The sequence below is a fragment of the Corapipo altera genome, unplaced genomic scaffold (assembly GCF_003945725.1).
Source record: "Corapipo altera isolate COAL_440 unplaced genomic scaffold, ASM394572v1 343, whole genome shotgun sequence".
Taxonomy (NCBI): Eukaryota; Metazoa; Chordata; class Aves; order Passeriformes; family Pipridae; genus Corapipo; species Corapipo altera.
Genome location: NW_020884913.1, coordinates 3,469,840 through 3,491,314, shown reverse-complemented (window position 1 = coordinate 3,491,314; position 21,475 = coordinate 3,469,840). Strand labels below are relative to the sequence as shown.

The following is a 21,475-nucleotide window of genomic DNA, read 5'->3' as shown; positions in this document are numbered from 1 at the left end:
CCCCCCCCCAAAGGTTCTCTCACTGACTGACCCTCCCAAAGGTGCTCTCACTGACTGACCCTCACAGCTCTGAGAACATCAGGGAGGGAAAACTGAGCCCTTTCCAAGAGTGGGAAGGGAATTGATGTTAGAACAATAAAGAACCAAATATCTGAGGGCAACAAGCACCTGTCTCCTCAAGAGTGGGCTGCATCAACTGATGAGACCTCCAAACTCCTGCTTTGGGGTGTAATGGTGCTGTCCTTACTTCACATTTACTACTGGATCTCATTTAACATGCTCAGTGTTTAAATCCAGATGACTATAAAAGGACACATGAATAGGATGGGGATGTTGTCCTTTTCTCAGCTGTAATTTGATTATTTTTCACAAAAACTTTTTTCTGTTTTGGAACAGAATTGTTCTAAATGTTTGGTCAAACAATGAAATTTCATTCTGCATATAAATATTGCAAAAATTTAGTCTTAATTTTTGCAACCACTTGGTATCCATTTCATCAGCACAGTCACAAACTGAGTCACTTTAAACACTCGTATGAGTGTGTACCCAAAGTAAATGGAAATTTGGGCCCATGGGAAGGAGTAAACAGGACTGAATTGTTTCACATGCAGATCTTTTAGCTGTATCCTATTTGATGAAATACAATCATTGCCATTAACATTTTTACAACCATCTTTATATAAATGTACTTACAAATAATTTCCCCAAATTTATTGTATTCTAAGGTTACTTCCTCAAGACAGATGTAGTGCTCCCTCTATTAGATACTAAATACAGGAAATGCAGCAGTAGTGAAAGGTAATATACTGATTTTTTAAATCAATCCCAGCAGTAAGTCATGACATTGTGTGTTTGATTTCTGAATTGAGTCTGATTGATATTCTGTGAATTAAGCTTTTTTTTTTTCTTTTTTTAAATCAAAATGTTAGGCCTCAATTGACAACAGTATTTTGGAACTATTACACAGAAGCACTTGTGGAATTTGCAATTTTTGAATTACAATAATGTAAAAATGTTTTCTGCTATTTGATAAATTTGAGTTTGCTAGTGAAACCATAAAGGTTTAATTAGCTCTTTGTGGTTTTGTCCTTTCTCTCTCCTCCTATCCACCCCAAGAGATTTATAGGGGCTTTTCATTGACATAATTAGCATGAATCTGTTTTATTGGGTTACATATATGCAGGAAGATATTTTTAACTGAAAGGAGCCAAAAAAACCATGATAGAAACAAATGGTGTCTGCAGGATATTGTTAGCAGGGGCACTAATTAAAATGCTCAAAAGGCAGAGAACACAAACACCTACAACCCGAAGCTCACAATTGCAGGGTGATTTTCAGTGGGTTCTTTGAAGACCCAGAAACATTGTTTGAATAGGATTTGTTGTGCTGAAGAGCTGATGTTTTCTCTTCTCTCCCAGGAGCCCCTGAGGCGCCAACCAATGTCTGTCTCATGGTAACAAGCAGTACATCACTCACTGTCACCTTCCAAGAACCTCTGAGTGTCAACTCAGCTGTGGTGACCAAGTATAAAGGTACTGGATTTAGACATCTTTCATTTGCCTTAACAATGTACAAAAATTGGAGGGTTAAGTATTTATCTACAAGGGATTATATTACAATGCAAGTAATGCTTGAATTTATTTTCCCAGTAAATAGCCATAGAAGTGGAATTTTCTTACAAGATTCCCCAAAGACAAGATTTTTTATTAAGAAAAAAAAAAAAGGAAAAAGAAATTAACCAAAAGCTTTCTCCAGGAGTGCTTTGAAGGAGTTTGCTTGACTCACTGTGGTTAGGACATCAGCTCAATGACTGGGTTGAGATGAGCAGTTACAAAACACAAACTAACTTTTGGTGCCTGTGGGCTCCTGAAACCATGTGTATCCTTGCAAAAGCCAAACCCACACCACCATTCCTTAAAGGAATGCCTCTGGAAGCTGAAACTTTTGGCAAAGGCTTCATACAACCCAACTAATTAGCTATTCCAGGGCTGCCACATCATTCTTGGAAGAGCAATACATTTGGGGTGGCACCAGTTAGTTGCAAAGTGGAATGAATAAGAAAATGCTTCCATCTGAATAGCCCTGTTGAATAGAAATGGTTTTAAAACAGAATTTGTTCCACAGGAAATTCCAACATTATGGAAAAAGAAAAAAAGTCTCATTGAAGATTAGAACAAAAATGAGAAATATTAAAATTTCCTGTTTAAAGGAACTTCCAGGTTTTCTCAAATGTTTGGAACAGTGAGTTCTTCAATGCTAAGCACAGCAACCCACAACCTCTATCCTCCAAGTGGGAGCCCAAGTCAAGGGGCTGAGGATCTGAGGCCTTCTTTGCCCTGCCCAGGGGAGTCAGGAATGAGGCCCCTGAAAGTCCTCTTAGTTATTCCCCCCCCCCCAGTTTCTCTCTTAATGCTTCCTGTTGTGTTTGTTTCTTCATATTAATCATGAAAAACTCATTTCAGAGGTACTTGAACCTCAGATTTCCACAGCCACAGCAAGCACCCTCCTTGGCTGTGTGGTGGGTGTGGTGGGGGAGTCTGTTCCATGTTTCCATGGAGGGATGTCCCAGGGATTGTTTCAGCAGGAGAAATTCAGAAAGACCCAGTGCATCGAGGTCCAAAAGCTCCTAGAGCTCTTCCAAAGGTGGGACATGCCAGTGCACAGGCTCCACTGGCATCAAGCACAAAGCACCCAAAGGACTTATCTTGGAAAAGGCATATTCTCTTTCTTTCCTCCTCCTGTTTCTGGTCAGCAATTCCAGACATCCCTGGTTATGCCCAGCAAAATAATTTTCTACATTCTATGAAACAAACCCAACCACCCAGACACCACTGAAGCCATCAAAGTGATTCTATTCTTCAGTAGAAGGTAAATTACTGTATTACACCTAGTCAGCAGGCCAATGCTGCAGGAAGTGTGATTTTCAAAAACATCAAAGCCCTTTAGAAGCCTAAATCTAATTTTCAGCAATGGCTTGGGTTGCCAGGAAACTAAATTTCATTTAAGGGCTTCCTACTGCCTGATTTACTTGTGAAAACAATACTTGGGCTCCTGAAACACCAAAGTTCTCTTGAAAATATCAGTCTACTTTTTGTAATACATGTATTGTAAACAACCTTGAGATACTGCCCACCCTCCATTTATAGTGGTTGTTGATATTGCCACAGAAAAGCAAATTTCCAAATAGAGTTAATTTTTAAAATAACTGTCTAAGGGCTGTAGTATTTTTCTCTTGGTTATTCATTTGAGTCTGGTTTGTACCATGTCAGTGCTGACCTCTTTTTGGTCAGCACCACATTCAGAGAAATTTAATCCAACTTGACCTAACTTTCTAATCAGACCAGGTAGCACTGCCCTGTATTTTGAATTACCCTCACTGGTGATCATTTTATGCTTTATCAGGTTGACAGTTAGTCTTGCCAGAATGTTCTTTTTAAATCCATTATCCCAGGAGACTCGCATATTTATGGTTAGATAAAAAGGAAAGATCATTAATAGCTCCTTTTGGTGACTTTCGGGAATTAATTAAGCACTGGTTGTGGAATTGTTTATTACATTATGGAGTGAGATTCTTTGTGCTTAGTTTGAGGGGTCATAAAATGAACCTTTCAAATGATCATTTGCAAGAATGATTAGAACCAGTTAGCCATTACTAGCCCTGAAAGGAGAGCTTGATAACATTGTGTGAGGATCTTTTTAGTCAGATATATAAACCTCCTGTCCAGAAAACCATCGAAGCATTTTGCTAATTCAGGGGGGAAAAAAAACCAAAACGCTTTTAAGGGTTTTTTCCTCTCAATACTTTACCATTTCTTCTTCTAAGCAAATTAAGATTCAGGAGCATTTGCAGCAGCGTTTAGGGAATACCTGCTCATTAACAGAAGCTAATAATGTTCTTTTCTCTGGACCTGAACTATAGGGGATAAAAACTGACATCAATTCCGTTCAGTTTAGTTTAGTTCCCTGAAAACAGTGAGAAACTGCCAATTTCGGTTTTTTTCTGTGTCATCTTTTTTTTTTTTTAATATATTTTTTCCAAAGCTGTATTTGCCCAAATGTCATTTAGAAACTGGGCTTGGAACGTTATCTAACTGTCTGCTGTTTTCCTGTGTGTGATCTTTTCCCTTGTTAGCTGTATAACCTACAAATAATAATACAGGAGAATAATACTTTGCACTCACTCTCTAACCACTAAAACCATCTCACTTCATTAGGAGATTTAATTTTAACCACACACGGTGAATGGGTATTGACTTTGGTGTCCCAGCTGGATGGCAGCTCAGTGACTGCATTCTGCTCAGCCATTGCTTTACGGAGCCAGAATATTCTTTACTTCCTCTCCTGGATTGTTGTTTAATGTTGCAGGCACCATCCTAATGGCTCCCTTCAGCTTCCCTCAGGAGAAAGCTCCAGCGTGGTGGTGGCTGATGTGAAATGATTCCTAAGTATATTGTAACTTAGTAAAGTGTTTTGAGGCTGGAAGCAGACAGGCCCGACATAAATCAATAATAACAGTAATAATCTGCTCCATGCTGGAGAAAGACTCAAAGCCAGGGACACTTCAGCCCAGCCAGTTTTAGAGAGGATGTGAAGCATCGCTGTAACACTGAGAAGAAAAACCCCTGCCCTTGGCTAATGGTGCCCTGGAGCCAAACTTCACATCCCATCCTGGAGGTACTTACGGCCGGCTTTGGTTTTACATCTTTGAAAACACAATCAAAACGTCCCAGGCCAACATACAAAAGAACTTTGCCACAGTTTGAAGCTTTCTGGGAGCTTTCTGTTTACATCATCCTATGGTTACTGCAGGAGCTGTTGTTATCCCAGAGCTACACCCCTGGAACCAGCTCCACGAAAAAACAATCCCACAGCAACATAATCCAGACAGACACCACTCGACTCCTGGGAACAGTCCCACTCGAGCCCAGTGGCAAGTGCTTGTAGGACTTTTGAGAACTCTTGTCTTTCACTAATCAGCCTTTCTAGGGTTCACATGTTCCACACAAAGCAGCACCTCTTTTTAGAGGGCAAAATTATAAATAATTTTAAGCAATTTTGTTGCACTTATTTTCTGTGCATTTTAAACAAGGTTATTATTTTACTTTTATGGTGAATAAGTGCAGATAAACCTCCCCTTATTTCATAAATTTTTTTCATCCACTTCCCATCAGATGTAGTCATAATAATGCTGTGATCCCAAAGTATAAGATAAGGGAGAAAAACAGACATAGTGCTGATCATTACCTACTGGAAAGGATCACTATGAAATGGAAAAATCTCTGTTTATATTTTATTTACAATTTTTAAACAAACATCTATATTCCCCTTTGGAGAAAAAAAATGAAACAGCTTGTATAACCCAAGTTGAGCTAATTTATTTAAGAGCCTGGAACTATTTATGTTTGAAGAGAGAGGAAGAGACACATGTTTGATGTAGCAAACAGAGCTAATCTTCTCTCTGTTTGGATGTAGCTGCGGACTTGGATGCCAAGGTTTTTTCCAGATAATGATGCTAAGCTGTCTAGGCCAATTTAGCCCATGTTACCTTTTTGTTTAGTTTGGTATTTTAACAGAATATTTCATGTTTGTCAAGACTGCCCAGCTTCCCTCTAGGATTGCTTTTGGATGGAGACTTTTTATTTTCAGTCAGTGTAGCTCCTAGAAAAAAAATGACACTGGCTTAGGTCAGGAAAGAAGGAGTTATGTCTTGCTTAAATTTTGAGAAAAGGTCATTCCCTGCCTCCATTCTTCCAGGGCAATTTCTGGTTCACTTCAGGTTTTTTTTTTTGCAGGAGAATAACTTAGACTGTCTTTAAATTACTAGTTCAGTCCTGGCTAGATGTGCAGTAGCCAAAGGATGTTGCTCTCACGTGGATGCATGAAATGGGTTGGTTATAGTGCAGAACAGGCTGGTGCAGTTTGGTGTTGTCAGTGGAATTCTCAGCTAAAGGAGCTGCCTTTGCACTCAGGATCAGCACCTGGGACCAGGGGTGAGGGAGCCTGACCAGGCTGGGCCTGTTTGAGATCTGCTCTGTGGCTCCAAACAAACCTGTATTTGAGATTCTCAGTTGACTTCTCACCCTGTAAATGGAAAATTTCCATTGAAAAACTTCAAAGATTTTACAAAAACTATCCACAAATTTTGTGTGATTCTGCATGTTTTGTTCTCAGGGGTAACCCTTTCCCAACCAAATAATCTCATCATTTTCCATGGGCTTCTGCTTGTCCCCATGAGCACCTAAAACCAGCACATACCATGTGTTTTTTAATTATGCATTTGATTTATCCATCAAAAGCTGACATTTCATGTTTGGAAAACATGGTGGGTTTTTTTCTGTGTCTCTCTAAGCAGATGCTGTGTCACTGCCTGATCCTGTTCCTGCCTGTGTTGGAACTGAGCATCATTCTGCACTCAACTTAGTCTTCAAACCCTTTTCACTTATTATTCAAAGTTCCTTTCTATATTTTGAAACTCATTCTTTCTTTCCTCAAAACAGTTCTTGCTCCATAAAAAGGGAAGAGAATACATTTCTTTGTAAGACATTTGAATTTATCCTGCTGAATAGGTGTGGTCTGATATTTTTTACAGTAGTTCATTTATGGCATTTTATTAGGTCTCCTGGGCACTTTATTTGCACGTTACATTTTGGTAGCTAACAGGACTGTGCAATTTGACTTCTATTTTTATGCCTAGCAAGTACAGAAATGTATAAAAGTTAAAACAAACCTTTCTATTTCTAGCTCCTCTCAATGTCTGTAGTATGTGCTGGATTTAACATAAAACTTAAAAACTCCCATTTTTTATGTTTGCTACATATTTAAAATCACCTTTGGACACAGACCACATATTAAACAATGGTGTAATTAACTAATGTACTTAATCAGACACTGGTTACTCGGTTGAATCATTCTTTCCTCCTGCTTTGTGTTTTATAAGGATTTTGAACAGCAGCTCAGGATAAATGACCCTGAGAAAACCCAGACATACAGGCTCTGCTTTTGTCTGCCTTGGTGTCTAAGGAAAAAGGCTCATATCATAATGTTTTTGAATTTTAGACATTGCTTTGCCTTTTACATTTGCTTCCACTTACCAAAATTAATAAGTATTTTTAAAATTGTTTGCCCATGGCTGAGTGTTACAGCTCCCAGTCCATAGGTACAGCACAGGAGAGGGGAATTCCTTATGGCAGGACTGGGACTCAAGACCTTCAGCTTCTGTCTTGAAGGAGGTTCCTGATATAGCAGGTCTTTTGATTCGTGGATTTGGGAATGTTTCCTCACTGAAGGCTTAAACAAAGCCAGAATCTCTTCAAAGGGTTTGAGGCAGTTTCCCTGCTCACTGCTTCGTCTTAAGCCTTCTGTGGTCCATCATGGACTTTTCTGGACCATTTACAAGCATAAAATGTCTAAATCTTAGTCAGCTTGCCTCCAAAACCTGATACTGTTCTAGTAATTAGATCTGACCCACAGAACTGATACATGAATGTAAATTTGGAATCAGGCCTTTGGATCTGCTTCAAGCTCTCACCTTGTGTATTGAGCATAAATTGCAGGGTTTCTTGCTTCCCTGCACGAGTGCCCAGTGAGTTCATGCATGAGCACCCAATCAGCCCCTGCATGAGCACCCATTTAATTGACTAATGAACACCCAGCTGGTTCACACACGAGCTCCCTCTCAGCTCATGTCTGAGCACACGATGAGTTCACGCCTGAGCACCCCCTTGGCTCACTCCTGAGCTCTGGGCATATATGGCAGATTCCAGTAGGCAGGGGCCACAGGGCTGGGAGGAGGTCAGGAGATGCCAGGTGCTGGTCACAAATGGCCTGGCTACATCTAAATGTGATGGAAAACTCCATCACTGAGTGTAACCCCAGTGTGGAGACAAGGGAGGCTGACGGCAGAAAAGGAGGAGGAGAGGTGTTTGGCTTCAGGTTAGCCTGGAAAAGGTGGTGGAAAGGTGTTCACTTGAATGTTTGTTTAATTATGTTTTCTTTCTCCTCACTCTGAATGAGTGATTAGAAGTTTGTGTTAATTGGCACTAAATTAAATTAAGTAAAATATCCCCAAATCAGGACTGTTTTGCCTGCAACAACTGGCTGCATTGCTAGGGAAAGGTGAAAGCTCTTTAAGTTACTGCAGGGATTAGTTTATAAAGAAATAAAAGCCTTAAATATGATTAATTAACATCCATGCAGCAAAGTCCCTCTTTCTATCACAGGAGAACTAGAGGAAAAGGAGTGGAATCCCATTACACCGATTACTTGAATTAGTGTCTGTGTTTCCTTCCTCTGCTCCCCGTGCTGTGCACTGCTCTGGTTTGCCTCCTACATTGTGATCGATTACTCTTTTTGTTTGCATTTTCCCAACTGCTCACTATTAATTAGATTTTAATGTTATGTTTTGGGAAGAAGCTGGGCCTAACCCATGTGAGCCTCTCACAAACAAGTAGCCCTCAGGTCCATAAACTTCCCCACTGGCTTTGGCTGCCCAGATTACGGGAGTCAAATGCACCCGCTGGGAGGGGAAATTTGCAGAATCCAAGCCAAGCTTTTCTAGGATGTGAAGCCTTTGCATAAGAACCTCATTTATTCTCCAATCCCTCTTCTAAAACATATTTTCTCCCACTTTCCTCTCCACAGCCAGAGTGGGATATGTTTGTCATTGCAGGGCTGAGAAACAAATCTTGGCTGTTATGATAATCCATTGTAGCTTTTTAACCACTGGCCCACATTGGAAGGCAATGTGCACCCACATGGCACATTTTCTTAGTTATTTATAAAATGCTAGGAAGAAATGTCATTTTCACTAGCAGAGAGGAAAAAAAAGTTCCTTCTTTTTGTACTGGAATAGCTGACCTTATTGCAAACAGATAAAGAATTGCTAGGATTTAGAAAACACTGATCAAATACTTAAGAAAAAAAGGTCAATAATTCTTTTTAATTTTCTCTTGGTGAGAATTTTATTAAAAAGCAATAAAAATAGTATCTTATAAATCATTTATATAATGTAGATTTGCTCTAAGATGAACTAGTGGAACTGTGATCAAGCAAAGATGTGTCTTTGGCACCCAGCCTGCTGTCAGAATGGTTCCCATAAACGTCAAGACATAAAATAGAGTGTTCTGGCCCAGGTCAAAGGAACATCCAGAAACAGGGCCACAAGAAAGGTTATTTAACATCAGGGGTTATTATTAGCGGGCGTAAAACCTAAAGGAGCCCACAGCTGTTGGGAAGAAGATTTACTGCAAATAAAGTATTTGATTATTAAAAAAAAAAATCTCTGAAACAAGTCTCATGAAGATTCATAGCCATGGAAGTTTCAAATGAAGATGTGCTCTCTAGGAATAGTCTAGGAATGCTTTTCTTGGTGTTCTGCCTGGCACTGCTCTGACTGTTGTTCTGATGAGAGGCCCTTAAACCTGCCTGTAGTTCTTTCCCACTATACCCCAGCAGTGCTTTGTTTACCTCAGGTGGGCACAGACCTGTTTGTTTGCATCTTTTTTCACTCCTCTTCAGCCTTACTGATGCTTCTACTGACCCAGTACAAAGAGCCTTGAATAAGTGTACAGGAATAACTGAAATAATAGATAAAATCCAAAATAATGAACACTAGTATTGAAAGCAGTTAGAAGCTCAGGTTTTAATTTAAACAGTACCTAGAAATCTGAGTCCCAGGCCATGACTACTATCTTTTAACTTCTGTGTTTGCACAAACTCCTCAGTGCCAAACATTTGTTTTTTCCTAATGGAAGCATTCTGCTGGGATCCCTGTCACTACTCCCTGGTATGACCTGTCTTTCTCCTGTCATTCTTTGGAGGATTTCCAAACATGAGAGAGGCATGAACAGAGGCTGAACTCAAGTCTGAAAAAACTGGACTTCTTTCTGAAATCAGGCTGGAAAGAACAGTTGAAGGTACCAGGGAGGAGCTGACCAAATTCTGCAATGTTCTCCATCTGAGCTGCTCATGCTCTACACCAACAAGCTCTGCTCTTCAGTGGTGTTCAATTCTCTTCACTTGTTCTATACTTCTAAATATTTGTTTAGGTTCCTTCACCCTGATTTTATTCACACAAATGCCAGTGTTTAATGTCCTTAAATCCAGATGCTAAGACATCATGGGTGTAAACTACTAAAATTATTTCTTAAAGATCAGCAGGCAGAAAAAGTTGGTGTGAAGTGGTTTCTGGTGGTGCCTTCTCTCAGTTTTACATTTCAAAGGCAGCTAATGAACAACAGGATTATGTTTGGAGGCCCTTGGAAACACAAGCCAAGATCACCTTATGCTTCAGCCCAGGTCCTGGGTATGGGGAGGAGAGGAAGGAGCCAGAATCTTTGCTGCTTTAGCCTCTGTTAAAAGCCACAGTGGCATAATTCTTTGCTCAAGGTCACACAGTAAATCAGAATGCAAGAATAAAATCCAGAATCTCAGGTACACCCCCAACAAGCAGCAACAGAGCTCATGTCCCCTGGTCTAATTAATCTACTCAGCAATTCAGTGAGTGATTTAAGTGCAAGCAAAAACAAACATCAAGAGAAGTGACAAATTCTACTGTGGCTCAGGCTATTTACTTGACTCAGGAGAAGGTGCTTTCCTGAATAAATCTACAATAGGGTCAGGAGGTGTTTTGTGCCTTCCCTTTGCCTTTTGTCTGTCCATCCATCTCTCTGTTAAGCTCTTTATGACGGGCTCAGCACAGCAGAAAGGTAGTGAGTGGGAAAGAAACAGGTGAAAATAAACTTCTCCCTTTATTTTAAAGAGCTTGAATTGAGTATTAAAAAAAAAAAGAAAAAAAAAGAGAAAAAAAAAAAACTTGGCCACAAGTAAGTTACATAACTTAAGCCAGTCTAAAATTATGTGCCAGCAATTTACATGAGTTTTATGTAACTGTTTATACTGCTGTTTATTTAAAAATTACTACTTATCTTGGCGACCGCAGCAACACATCGTGCATTCGCTAGCTCTGGAATACAGGGCACCTTCATTAAAACACATAGTCACCAATATATTAAACACACAAAAAACCCCTGCTCTGACATAACATGAAGTGTCAGATGGAAAGCCGCAACAGCAAAGACATTCAGCGTTCACAACAAAGCAGCCCTTTGGGGTGTTCAGAACAGGACTGGAACATGCTCCATCCTTAATTCACCCAACAGCTTTCAGGGCCTTTACAGCACAGTCGGTGCAGTCTACAAGACCAGCTCCTGTTCCTGGGCTCTTATAAAGGACCCTCTTCATCCTCTGGTTTCTATACTCCAGCGTGTTTATATTCAGCATTTACGTGCTGAGGTGAGGCAGCCTTTTGTTCTCTCTTAAAGTCCCAAGTACTTCAGCGTGACACAAATGGTTGGTAATTTCTGTTTACTGCCAGAGCTGTCTCCCAGCACTCCCACAAAGAGGGCAAAGAAGCAGCTAAATCTTCCTGATGGGTTGCTGTGCACAAATTACCCAATTTTTAGATGCAGGTTAATCACAAGGATAAGACCATTTATGTGTAGCTGTGTATTGGTACCAGGAAGATCTGTACAGAGCCAGAGTGGGAGTAGGGGCAACACTGGCCTAAAAAGTGTAACAGAGCTCATGGGATTTTGTCCCTTGTTTTGGGGCCTACAAGATGCTCTACCTCTCCTTCCTTCATTTTCCCATCTAGGAAATAGGAACACCAGTATCCACATCCTTCTAAGAGGTTTATAACCCAGTGAACGAGTACAGCAGAATATTATGCATTATTTTTAGGTGGCCATTATGGTAGAAAGCTGAAATCTGTCAATGTATAGCAGGAGATACAAACTTAAGTGATAAATTACTTCAGTTGATTTGCATTTCTTTAAAGCTAAAGCATGTCATCTTCTTCTCACTCAAATCATTAAAAATCATGGGGGGGGAAAAAGTTTGTTAAAATCAAAAGTAAGCAAAAAAATTCCAGAATTTGTTATGAGTTTCTTTACAACAGATATACTTTGAAACGAGGGGAAAAAGAAGGCACTATTCCAACACAGCTGTTGAAAAAATATTTATTTTTCAGTTATGGAAATTTTTATTGAAACTGGGGGACGGGTTTTTTTCCAAAAGTGAGGTTTTTAAATAAATATATTTAAAAATTAAGTTTTGAGTAACTTTGGATACACCATCTTGTTGGGTAAATATCCTTTAAAAGGGGGGGAGGTTTCTCAGTCATAATGATAACCATAACCTGATCCACAGGCTAATATTCCTATGTTTTCAATTCCATGGGTCTCAGCCACCACAGGGCAAGCTAAAATAAAGTGAGTGCAAAATGCTGGCAATCCTGGTTGTGTAATGAGAAGCACAGCTGGGCAGCCAGGGAAGGCTGGGCTGGGTGAGGGGGTCGGGGGGCACCCACAGGGGTGGCACCTCAGCACCCAGGACAGGACAAGTAGGGAATAGTTTTCCTTCAAGGGACCGGGAGATCGGTGTCACCCAGCAGGGGGACGAGGGCCCTGCACGTGGGGGTTCACAACAGGAGCTGGGGCAGCAGTTTGGCCTAGAACATGAGAGCAGAGCTGGGATTTACTGTCACAAAACCCATTCCCTGCTGCTCCTGAGAGGGCTTTAAAGGCCGAGTCTGCCTGTTCTCCCCTTGGAAACTCAGCTTCCCCCTCTGAACTCAGTGGTCCTTGATTATTTCTGAGGACAAGCTGCCATGCTGTTGGTAGTCCCAACACTAGTATCCTGGTGTTCCTGCTGGTCACATGCCTGCAATCCTGTGATATAATTTATAGAAGATAACTTATCCTAGATAAGTTAACTCCTCTTCAGGCAGTGTCAAGACCTCAAACATTGGAGCCCTCTGTTAAATGCCTAATATAAGAGGAAGGGTTGAGAAGGAGCCCCACATCAAGAACAGGGTTGCAATGCTTATCTGTGAAAGCCACCCAAATTTAAATATGCCTCTTGAACTACCAGCTTATGTTTGGGAAGTCTCCAGTCCAGAGAACAGTTAAAAATTTGGGAAGCTCAGAAGCGGCTTAAAGCCACTTCTTCCACCCTTGGCTTTTGTTTTGTGCTGCCTGAAGTGTGACCCTCCCACTGCCCCTCACATGGAGTGGGACACTCAGGTGTGCCTGGAGATTCCAATGAAGGCAGGATTTGCTGGCAGAATCTGTCTCAAGTGACTCTGTCTTTGTGATTCACTCAATGTGAATCAAAGATTCACTCAATGTGAATCTTTGATAAGAAAAATGGTGAGGGAAGTGACTCCAAGCTGTTGACAACCTGTTCAGCAGTCTGAACAGGATTTCTCCTTCTGGTTTCTCCTTCTGGAAAACAGAAAACATGTCTAAGTTTGCAGCATGTGTAGAATGTCTGCAATGATTTAATGCAAGTGGAGTTAGAAACCTCGAAAATCACAGTTTACAATGGAAACTCTGACAGGCCATCAAGTTCAATGTTACTTACAAGTATTCCTATAATTAGGTTGTCAACAAAACCCTACAGTATGGTACCATAACAGTCTCTATATTTTCATTCTAATGTACAGAGATAGCTGCCATTAAAGGTGGCAGCAATTAGCTATTTAAAACCCATGGAAAACTAAAGAAATATGCAGTGAAAGAAGTTGAAAGACAACAGACAAACCCAATATTCTTTTCATTGCAGCAAACACAAAAATGTTGCAGATCATGCTGGGCATTCACAAACTGCAATCATAGACAAGGAGCTACTAGGGGAGAAGGGGAAAATGAGTTGTGCTATTGATACTTGGCTATTTTGGAAAGAATGTGTTGGCAGTTAAATGTTGTATATGCTGAGCAGAAAATTCTGTAAAGCAGTTTTCTTTTAATATGAAAATACCAGTATGACACTGCCAGAAGATGAAAATTCCCCATGCTGAAATAAGAACACCTATATGCTCTGATCTATTCTAAATTATTGACTCCAGTACTAATGAATATGCAAATAGAGTATCTAAGAACTATTCTGTAAATTTAAAAGGAAAGCTTTGTGTTGAAATCTCTGCTTTGGTGTAAGTCCAGGATATTAATGAGCTCTCCCAATTCCCACTGTAGAATAATTCAACAGATTCATTTCATAATGGTTTTGATAGGTTTTCCTGGAAGTTTGTGTCTGAAGGTACAAGTCACTAAATCCCAGAGGTATCACTCCAGGATCAGCCTTACCTCTAATCATGGCATCTGCCATTAATAAAGAATAATTTAAGAAAAAAAGGCTGGTTTTCTACCTGCAGCTATCAGTTCCCCACTTGCATATATTCCTTCTTTCTTCAAATCACCCAGTAATTTCCCATGGTCTGATACTGTTTTATGTGCACATTAATTTTTGCAAGTACTGAGGAAGAGCACAGACAGCAGGACCACTAATTCCACAAGCCCTGAAGCAGGAATATGAGTGACAGGAGCACTTTGGTGAAGGTGCCCATTGTACTTCAGGCTGCAGGGCAGATGGGAGGGATCTGTCAGCCCAGCACCTCTTAATTCCTTCCAAAGTGGACACAGCTTAATAGGTCCTTGTGGAGCTGTGTCATTTCAGTGACCACAGGAACATCAGGCCTGGACAGCAGAGCCAGAACCCACTGAAACCAATGCTGAGGCTCCAGTGAGTGTCAGGTCTAGTCCAAGGAGGATATTTCTATCCAAATTAGCCAATGGTAGGTGATGAAAGTTTTGTGGACCTGTGGAGCAAAAAGAATTCTCTGCCCATGCAGATCCAATGCAAACCAGTGCTTTTTGTTGGTTTGGGTGTAAAAACTGCCAAATGGCATTAACAGGCCCAATTCCTCTACCTTCTCTTTTCCACTACTTCTCTTTCTTTAAAAGGAAATTGTTTAAACGAGGGTAAATGTTGGCTGAAGGTAATTTGTATTGCAGTCTATTTCTAAGCATTCTTTCCTGAAAAGCTTTTGAAGAATATTTTGCTTTTGTCTCCTATACACAGAGATATAATTTAATTACTGTGTAAAGCTTTGTTAAACAGTAATGTTTAACTTTTAGTACCAACACGGACTGGGAAAGTGCTAGGAGAAAAGCTAACCTGGGAGTGACTCAAGTCCTTTGACTTCTTTGCTTGGACTGGTATCTGATTTGATTTTCTTCTGCCATTTGTTTCCTAGTGGAATGGAGCTCTTCAGAAGACTTTTCTCCTTTGGCTGGTGAAATAATTATGGATAATCTTCAGTCTTTGAGGTGCTCCATCACGGGTCTCAGAACAGTAAGTGCCAGAGGACTCTTTAGACCTTGATGACCCCAGTGATACAAAGATGGATAATTTGCATCCCTGCCTCTTGGTAATCACTGCAGTGCCTTTCTTGGAGCAACATGTTCCAGTGATTGAGCACAATATGTCTGGTATCCATAATCCAAAAGTGACAAAGGAATAGACAATTCAGCATGAACCATTCCATGAGTTATCATTCAGAGGGGAGACTGGAAAAGACCAGAGTGAAAGGTGCTGTTTTCTGGATCATGGGATAACCTGAGTGCAGATCAAAAGCTCTTGAGAGATCTAGTCCTGACTCTGATGACCAATACCTAAAATATCAACTCTTTCTCTTCTCCCTTTCAGGGATGCGCATGTTGGTGGAAATCATTTTAATTTTTGTTATTTATCTTTGTCTATCTGTTTTACACCAATCAGAACTGGGTCAGCAATGGAGAAAGTTGATGAATATTGATATGGATTCTTAAGCAGAATCATTCTGACCATGTGTCTGAAAGTCTTTTTCCTACATTCAGTGCCATTTGTACAAATGAATTTTGATTCACAAAATATTTGATGAAAACAAAGCCTCTCAAAATACAAATATTCCCACCAGAAACAGCATCAGAGGGGCCAACCCAGCAGCCACTGAGCTGGAGCCTTTCCACTGAATCCACTGCACATCAGGCCTACAAAGTCAGAGTAGGGGGAGGTGTGCATGTGGCCCTTGGGCAATGTCCCAAAACAGAGGCTCTCAAAATGAGAGAATAGAATAGAATAGAATAGAATAGAATAGAATAGAATAGAATAGAATAGAATAGAATAGAATAGAATAGAATAGAAAAAACCCCTTTTTTGATATTTTTTTCTAGCCTTTTATCTGAAGAAATCTGTGATTTGAAGCACAGTCTTCCAAGGAGCTGAGTCACAATATGCATTTACTCTCTGTTTCTCATTTTCTAGCAAAAAAACAGAGTAATTGTACTTAAAATGAAGCCTGTCTGCACAGCCACTTCCATAGGTACATGTTAAGATCAGTGCTTACCATGTGCTTGTCTATACTCTCCAAAGTTTGTAACATATTTAAATTGAAAGTTAAGCCTCCAGGAGTGCTCTCCTAGATTTATGCCTAGATTTATTCATCAAAATCAGTGATAAAGGTCTGACTGATTTTAGTGGCAGCCAAATGAAGCTTCTCCTATTGCTGTGCTGGTAGAGAGGCTCTGTCAAATACAAGAGGGAAAAGGGGAGTTCCTGCTCTGCAGTCTGATTGTCAGAGTTCCCAAATTGTCAGATTTGGCAGAAGAGGCTGTGGTTTGTCAGCTGGAATCGGTGTGTTCTGATAACCCTGAGGAGCTCATCTGCCCTCAGATCTTTGCTGTTTCAATCTGTCACGGTGCATTTAAATTACTAAAGCTATTTAAGCCTCTCAAAGAAAACACCTTTGTGATGAGCTTCTCTGCACTTATTACAGCCAAGATTCTGAATGCAGTGATAGTTTTGACTCCAGCTGTTTCCATTTGCAGGGCCGGAGGTATTATGTCCATGTTTCAGCATACAACATGAGAGGATGGGGACCTCCAAGGAAATCTACTCCTGAATATGCTTCTCCTTCAAGTAGGTTGAGTTTGTCTGCCCTCCTAGATTGATTGGTGATGTTGCTTTGCAAGAATTCATGATGTAATTGTCATGTCCTCTAGGAGTGAAATAAATAAATAAAAACTCCCCCCAAAACGAGGAAAATAATAATATATTTATGTGATACTTATATTTATGTCTTAGCTTGTATTCTTCTCCAGTCCTTTGACAGAACATTGTTGTCTAGTCATTAACACTTTAAAAAAATGAGAAATATTTTGACCTTTACTTCTCTTAACAGAGTTCTGATATATGGAAGTTCATTTTTCAGTACAGGAATGGATCAAAAACTGAATCTGAGCTGCTGAAAGCAAAACACTTACATGTATCTCATGTAATTTTGTATTCTGCCTTGTAGCATTACAGATCCCATTCACTGGACCATTCTTACAGCATCCTGTATGTCAAATACTCTAGTGTGGACACACACGTTGACAGGATCTAGCCTGTAAGCACTGAAATGTTCCAGAAATGTCCAAAAGCCTTTTTTCCCATTCCAACCTCTGACAGGTTTTCTCAGACTCCATTAGGACTGTGATTTGTCATTTGTAATTTTTTAATCTATTATAATCCCATTGTATTGTTAGTTGCTTTTGCAGACTTGGTGTTCCCTGCCAAACTGGCTCAGTGTATTACAGCTCCCCTTGTATTGATTAATGCAGTAAAGTGAGACTTTTCCTTTTATTGCATTAACACTAGTGTTTATTAGGCTAATGTAGCAATTTAATAACCTTGCATGCTAATGTGAGAAAATACAGCAAGCTGTACCTACTCTCAGTAGTCCTGATGGAAAGGGTTGGATAAACAAGGCTCTTGCAGTACCATTGGCCCATTTTGCTTCAAGTTTGCTCTTGTTTGCTGCAGAATAATACCAGAATTAGGCTAAAGAAATATTCTGTTGGAGAACAAAAATGTGCTGCAATCATGGGACAACTGAACAACTCAGTGATGTGCAATTACCTTGACTATAGCCAGGACTGGCCCTAAAACCCACAGGTTTACATCAGCTGGGGGACAGACTCTCTTACAGTAGCTGCAAGTTATCCAGCTAAATATCTCCAAAGAAGGGACACTCCTGGCAAAACAGGCTGCATTTAGGACTGCAGCTTTGTATGATGTGGATTTTGCACCAGAGAGACAAGATGTTATTTACCACTGGAGTTACTGGAGTAACTTCAGAACTTTTTTACCCATGTGACTGCCTCCACCACTGGTTTTGAAAACCAGCAGATTTGTGCTTGGCAAGAAGGTAGAAATCTGACATTATGCCACTGTTGAATAACAAAATATGGCCCTAAGCTAAAATTGAAATGTGAATATATTAATACTCTGCAGAGTTGTCTGTAACAGCAGCCAGAAGTTTGTGCAAGGGAAATGAAAGCTTCAGGGCCTAATGCTGATCCATCCCGGAGCATCAAAGGTTTGTGACATCCTTGGAGATGTGTCTGTGTATCCATGAACACTTGCCACTGTCCTCCTGGTTTTCCCACACACAGGAGCAGCCTGGAAGGTGGTGGCCAATGTTGTGCAGCTGCTCTATGAAATGACAGCAGATTTCTAGGCTTATTCATTAGCAGGTGAGAGATGGACAATGAGGGAAATTGGTTTCCATATCATTTTTAAGGTAGTCAGCAATCTGGAGGTTCAAAAAGCACTGGGATAGAGATATCATAAGAAATCCCAGTTTGGTGACACCAAAGCACTTTGAGATTGGTGAGTTCCAGTTGGTCCCTCTTGGCTGCTCACAGGAGATCCAAGGACATTATCCCCACACAGAGCAACAAATGCAGCTGGCCCTGGATCTCTGCAATAGCCCCCAACACAGGGGACAGCCCCTCTGCAGCTGTCACACTGCCCACAGGCTATCGGGATACCAAATGTCTTCTCTTTCCAGCCTTTCAGGGGCTTACTCTAGCTGCTACTAAATGTAAATAAATAGGTATTTATATCCCTGGCATAGTGAGCCCATTGGAAGGAATGTTTGACTCCAAACTTGCACTAGAAACTAGATCTGTATATTTAGTGAGTGAGCAAACTGTTGGTGGCTGTGAGTACGTACGTGGCCTCTGTGCCAGCAAGATGGAAGCGTGTCTCCTGTGCAGACAGATCTCTTAATACCCTGATTCACCATTACTTTGAGTCAGGAAATGAGTGCAATACTCTTATCTCTTTACAATCAAAGTATGAAAACAGCCAAGTCTGGAATTAAAAAGCACCTCTCTGACACACACAATTTTTTCCTCTTATTTGTGCTAAGTTCGGTTTTTAAAATCAAGATTGAGACTGCCACTAGCAGCAAAGGAGTGAAAACAAAGTCTGTTGGAGGTGGAGGTTTGTGGGACAGAAACCGCAGCTTTTTGCCTCAGGAGTGCAGTGCTGAGCAGCCCGAGGGCTCCAGGGCAGGAATTGCCAGCGTTCCTTCAGGCCGCTGCTGGAAGCAGATCTCCTGAACTGATTTTACATGGAACATGTGTCTCTGGCTACAGAGCAAGCCCTGGGTGTGGGAAGATGTTCATTCCCTGCTTTGCAGTTTCCTATAAACTGGAGTCCAGTGTCTGAAGCCTCCCAGTGTCCGAAAAAGAGGCAGAAGCAGCAGAAGTGTGATCATAGTGAGGGGCTGAGTGTCAGGACAGGCTGAGAGCAGCTCTGGCTGCAGCAACAGAGCCCATTCATGTACTGAAGAGAAATAGTCATTGTCTAGTCAGGCTCTACAGGAGCTTCTCAGAGCTGGTTGGGAGCTCTTTGTTAATAATCATTATGATTAATTACCCAGCTGGCACAAGGCAAAGAAAACTCGGTGTATGAGTAACAACAGCAGAGTTGAAAACAACTCCTCCTGCCTGCCGAGATGTAAAACTCCTCTGAAGCCAAGGAGGACCAGAGGCAAGAAAATATTTTTAGACCTTCTCCCGCACCTTTGTGTTTCATTTCTGTTTATTTCCTTTGTTCAATAGACTGGAAAGACTGCAGTGGAAGAGAACCTCGGCACAGGGGACACACTGAGGCCCTGGAACGCCTCCTTCAGCAGGTTCGAGCAGCTCATCAGCACTATAATTGCAGAGGTAAGGATAAATATCTCTGTGGTAGGGCACCAGCTGAAGCCTCTGTGGCGCCTGTAATTTTAGCAGTTTTCTAACTAGGTCATACCTTCTCATTCATCAGGAAAAGAAAGATATTAATATTGGCCCATCTGGAATCACTTTAGCACACTATCTTGCTCTTAACCCTTGAAATTAGTTGGATGAAAACATCTGAAAGCTCGAATGCACACACACAGGCACACCCTTTCCCCCTCTGTACCCTACACACCTATGGATTTGTTTTTCCCTACGAATTAGTTTCACGCAGGATTCCACTAAAATGTTTCAAGGATGTCTCTTTTATTTTTTTCTATAAGGAAATACTTTAGAAAGTTAACAACTGGTTTGGATCAAAAGAGGGGAATTGGCTGCCTCCAAATGGAAGACACTAAGTACTCCAGTGGATGCCATTGCCAATCCATAATGAAAAATACTTGCACAATGCAGTGGGAAGATAAGATTGCTACATTTCAAAATAGAATGGATCAAAACTAGGGGAGAGTTCGAACCTCAGCCAAACTTCATTCATGAGAAACAGACTGTGCCTTTAATAGCTCAAGAGCCAAGGCAACAGCTTGGCATTCTTTTTAAAGCATATATAAAAACTCCTGTTCTATACGGGTTGTTGAAAAGTACTATTTATTTTCTTAAAATAAACTTCTAACTGGAATAATGCTTCATTGCAAAGGGAACTTATTTCAAACTGAAAAGTTAAACTGCCATGAAGTTTTCATTTTTCTTCACCTAGTACGACTGCTATGTCAAGCTGCATCAATTGATTTAAAATCATAGAAATACTTAGGGCTAAAATCATCTGGCTGAAATGAAAAGATGCAGCCTTTGTTCTTTACGTGCAAATATGTCACCATCACGGTGATCCACAGTCTGCCACAACCCATTGTAACCATAGCAACTTAACCTATTCATCTATGGTGCTTGGAAAGGGAAAGAAGATATTGCTAGAAAATGCTGTTTCCCTAATTAAAATTCATGCAAGTATTATCACTTGCAGGTGGTCTTTGTACTGAAAATACAGATGATGTATTCTACCTCTTACATAGCTTTTTCAGGCTATTAAAGAATATAATGTATGTACCATTTTTCCACAGTACAGTTTTTCCTTTCTGGAGTTAGTGCCTATCTCGGGTCTTTTCTGCCACCTTCCTAGTGAACAGGGAGTAAGTGATGGACCATCTGAAACTATTCTCAGTATAGACTGTTTTACTGACATACCAGCCCAGAACAGGAGCAGGTATAAACAACATGCAGAAAATCCCTCCTTTTGAGAATCTGACACCAGGGCCTGGTTCTTATAAAATTCCACCACTCCAGAAATTAACCCCAGCCTCGAAGCACAGCACAGACAACTCTGTTGTTGATTTCCTAACTCCTTTTCCTTAAATAATAAATAACAACAATACAAAAAATCCGTTTAGCTCCAAACAGTTTCTTCTGTGCCCGAAAGGCTGCGGGAGCTCTCATGGGGCAGCACCACATGTAGAGTCAGCTTGAGCAACACCCATGCCTACAACCAAGTAAAAATCTCATAATTGCTTCTAATGCTAGCATTATACAGT

General features: G+C 40.6%; 1 protein-coding gene across 5 annotated transcripts in view; it reads left to right on the top strand.

The window, feature by feature from the left end:
* Positions 1-21,475, top strand: part of ANKFN1 (ankyrin repeat and fibronectin type III domain containing 1) — a 127,990-nt gene that overhangs the window by 76,799 nt on the left and 29,716 nt on the right. For 4 of the 5 annotated variants that reach the window (XM_027654518.1, XM_027654519.1, XM_027654520.1 and 1 more), the window contains 4 exons: positions 1,419-1,532; positions 15,095-15,192; positions 16,707-16,797; positions 19,773-19,880. In XM_027654518.1, coding sequence (XP_027510319.1) covers positions 1,419-1,532; positions 15,095-15,192; positions 16,707-16,797; positions 19,773-19,880 — 411 coding nt within the window. Of the gene's footprint in view, positions 1-725; positions 799-1,418; positions 1,533-15,094; positions 15,193-16,706; positions 16,798-19,772; positions 19,881-21,475 lie in introns of those variants that run through there. The other variant, XM_027654523.1, reaches the window with a different exon arrangement.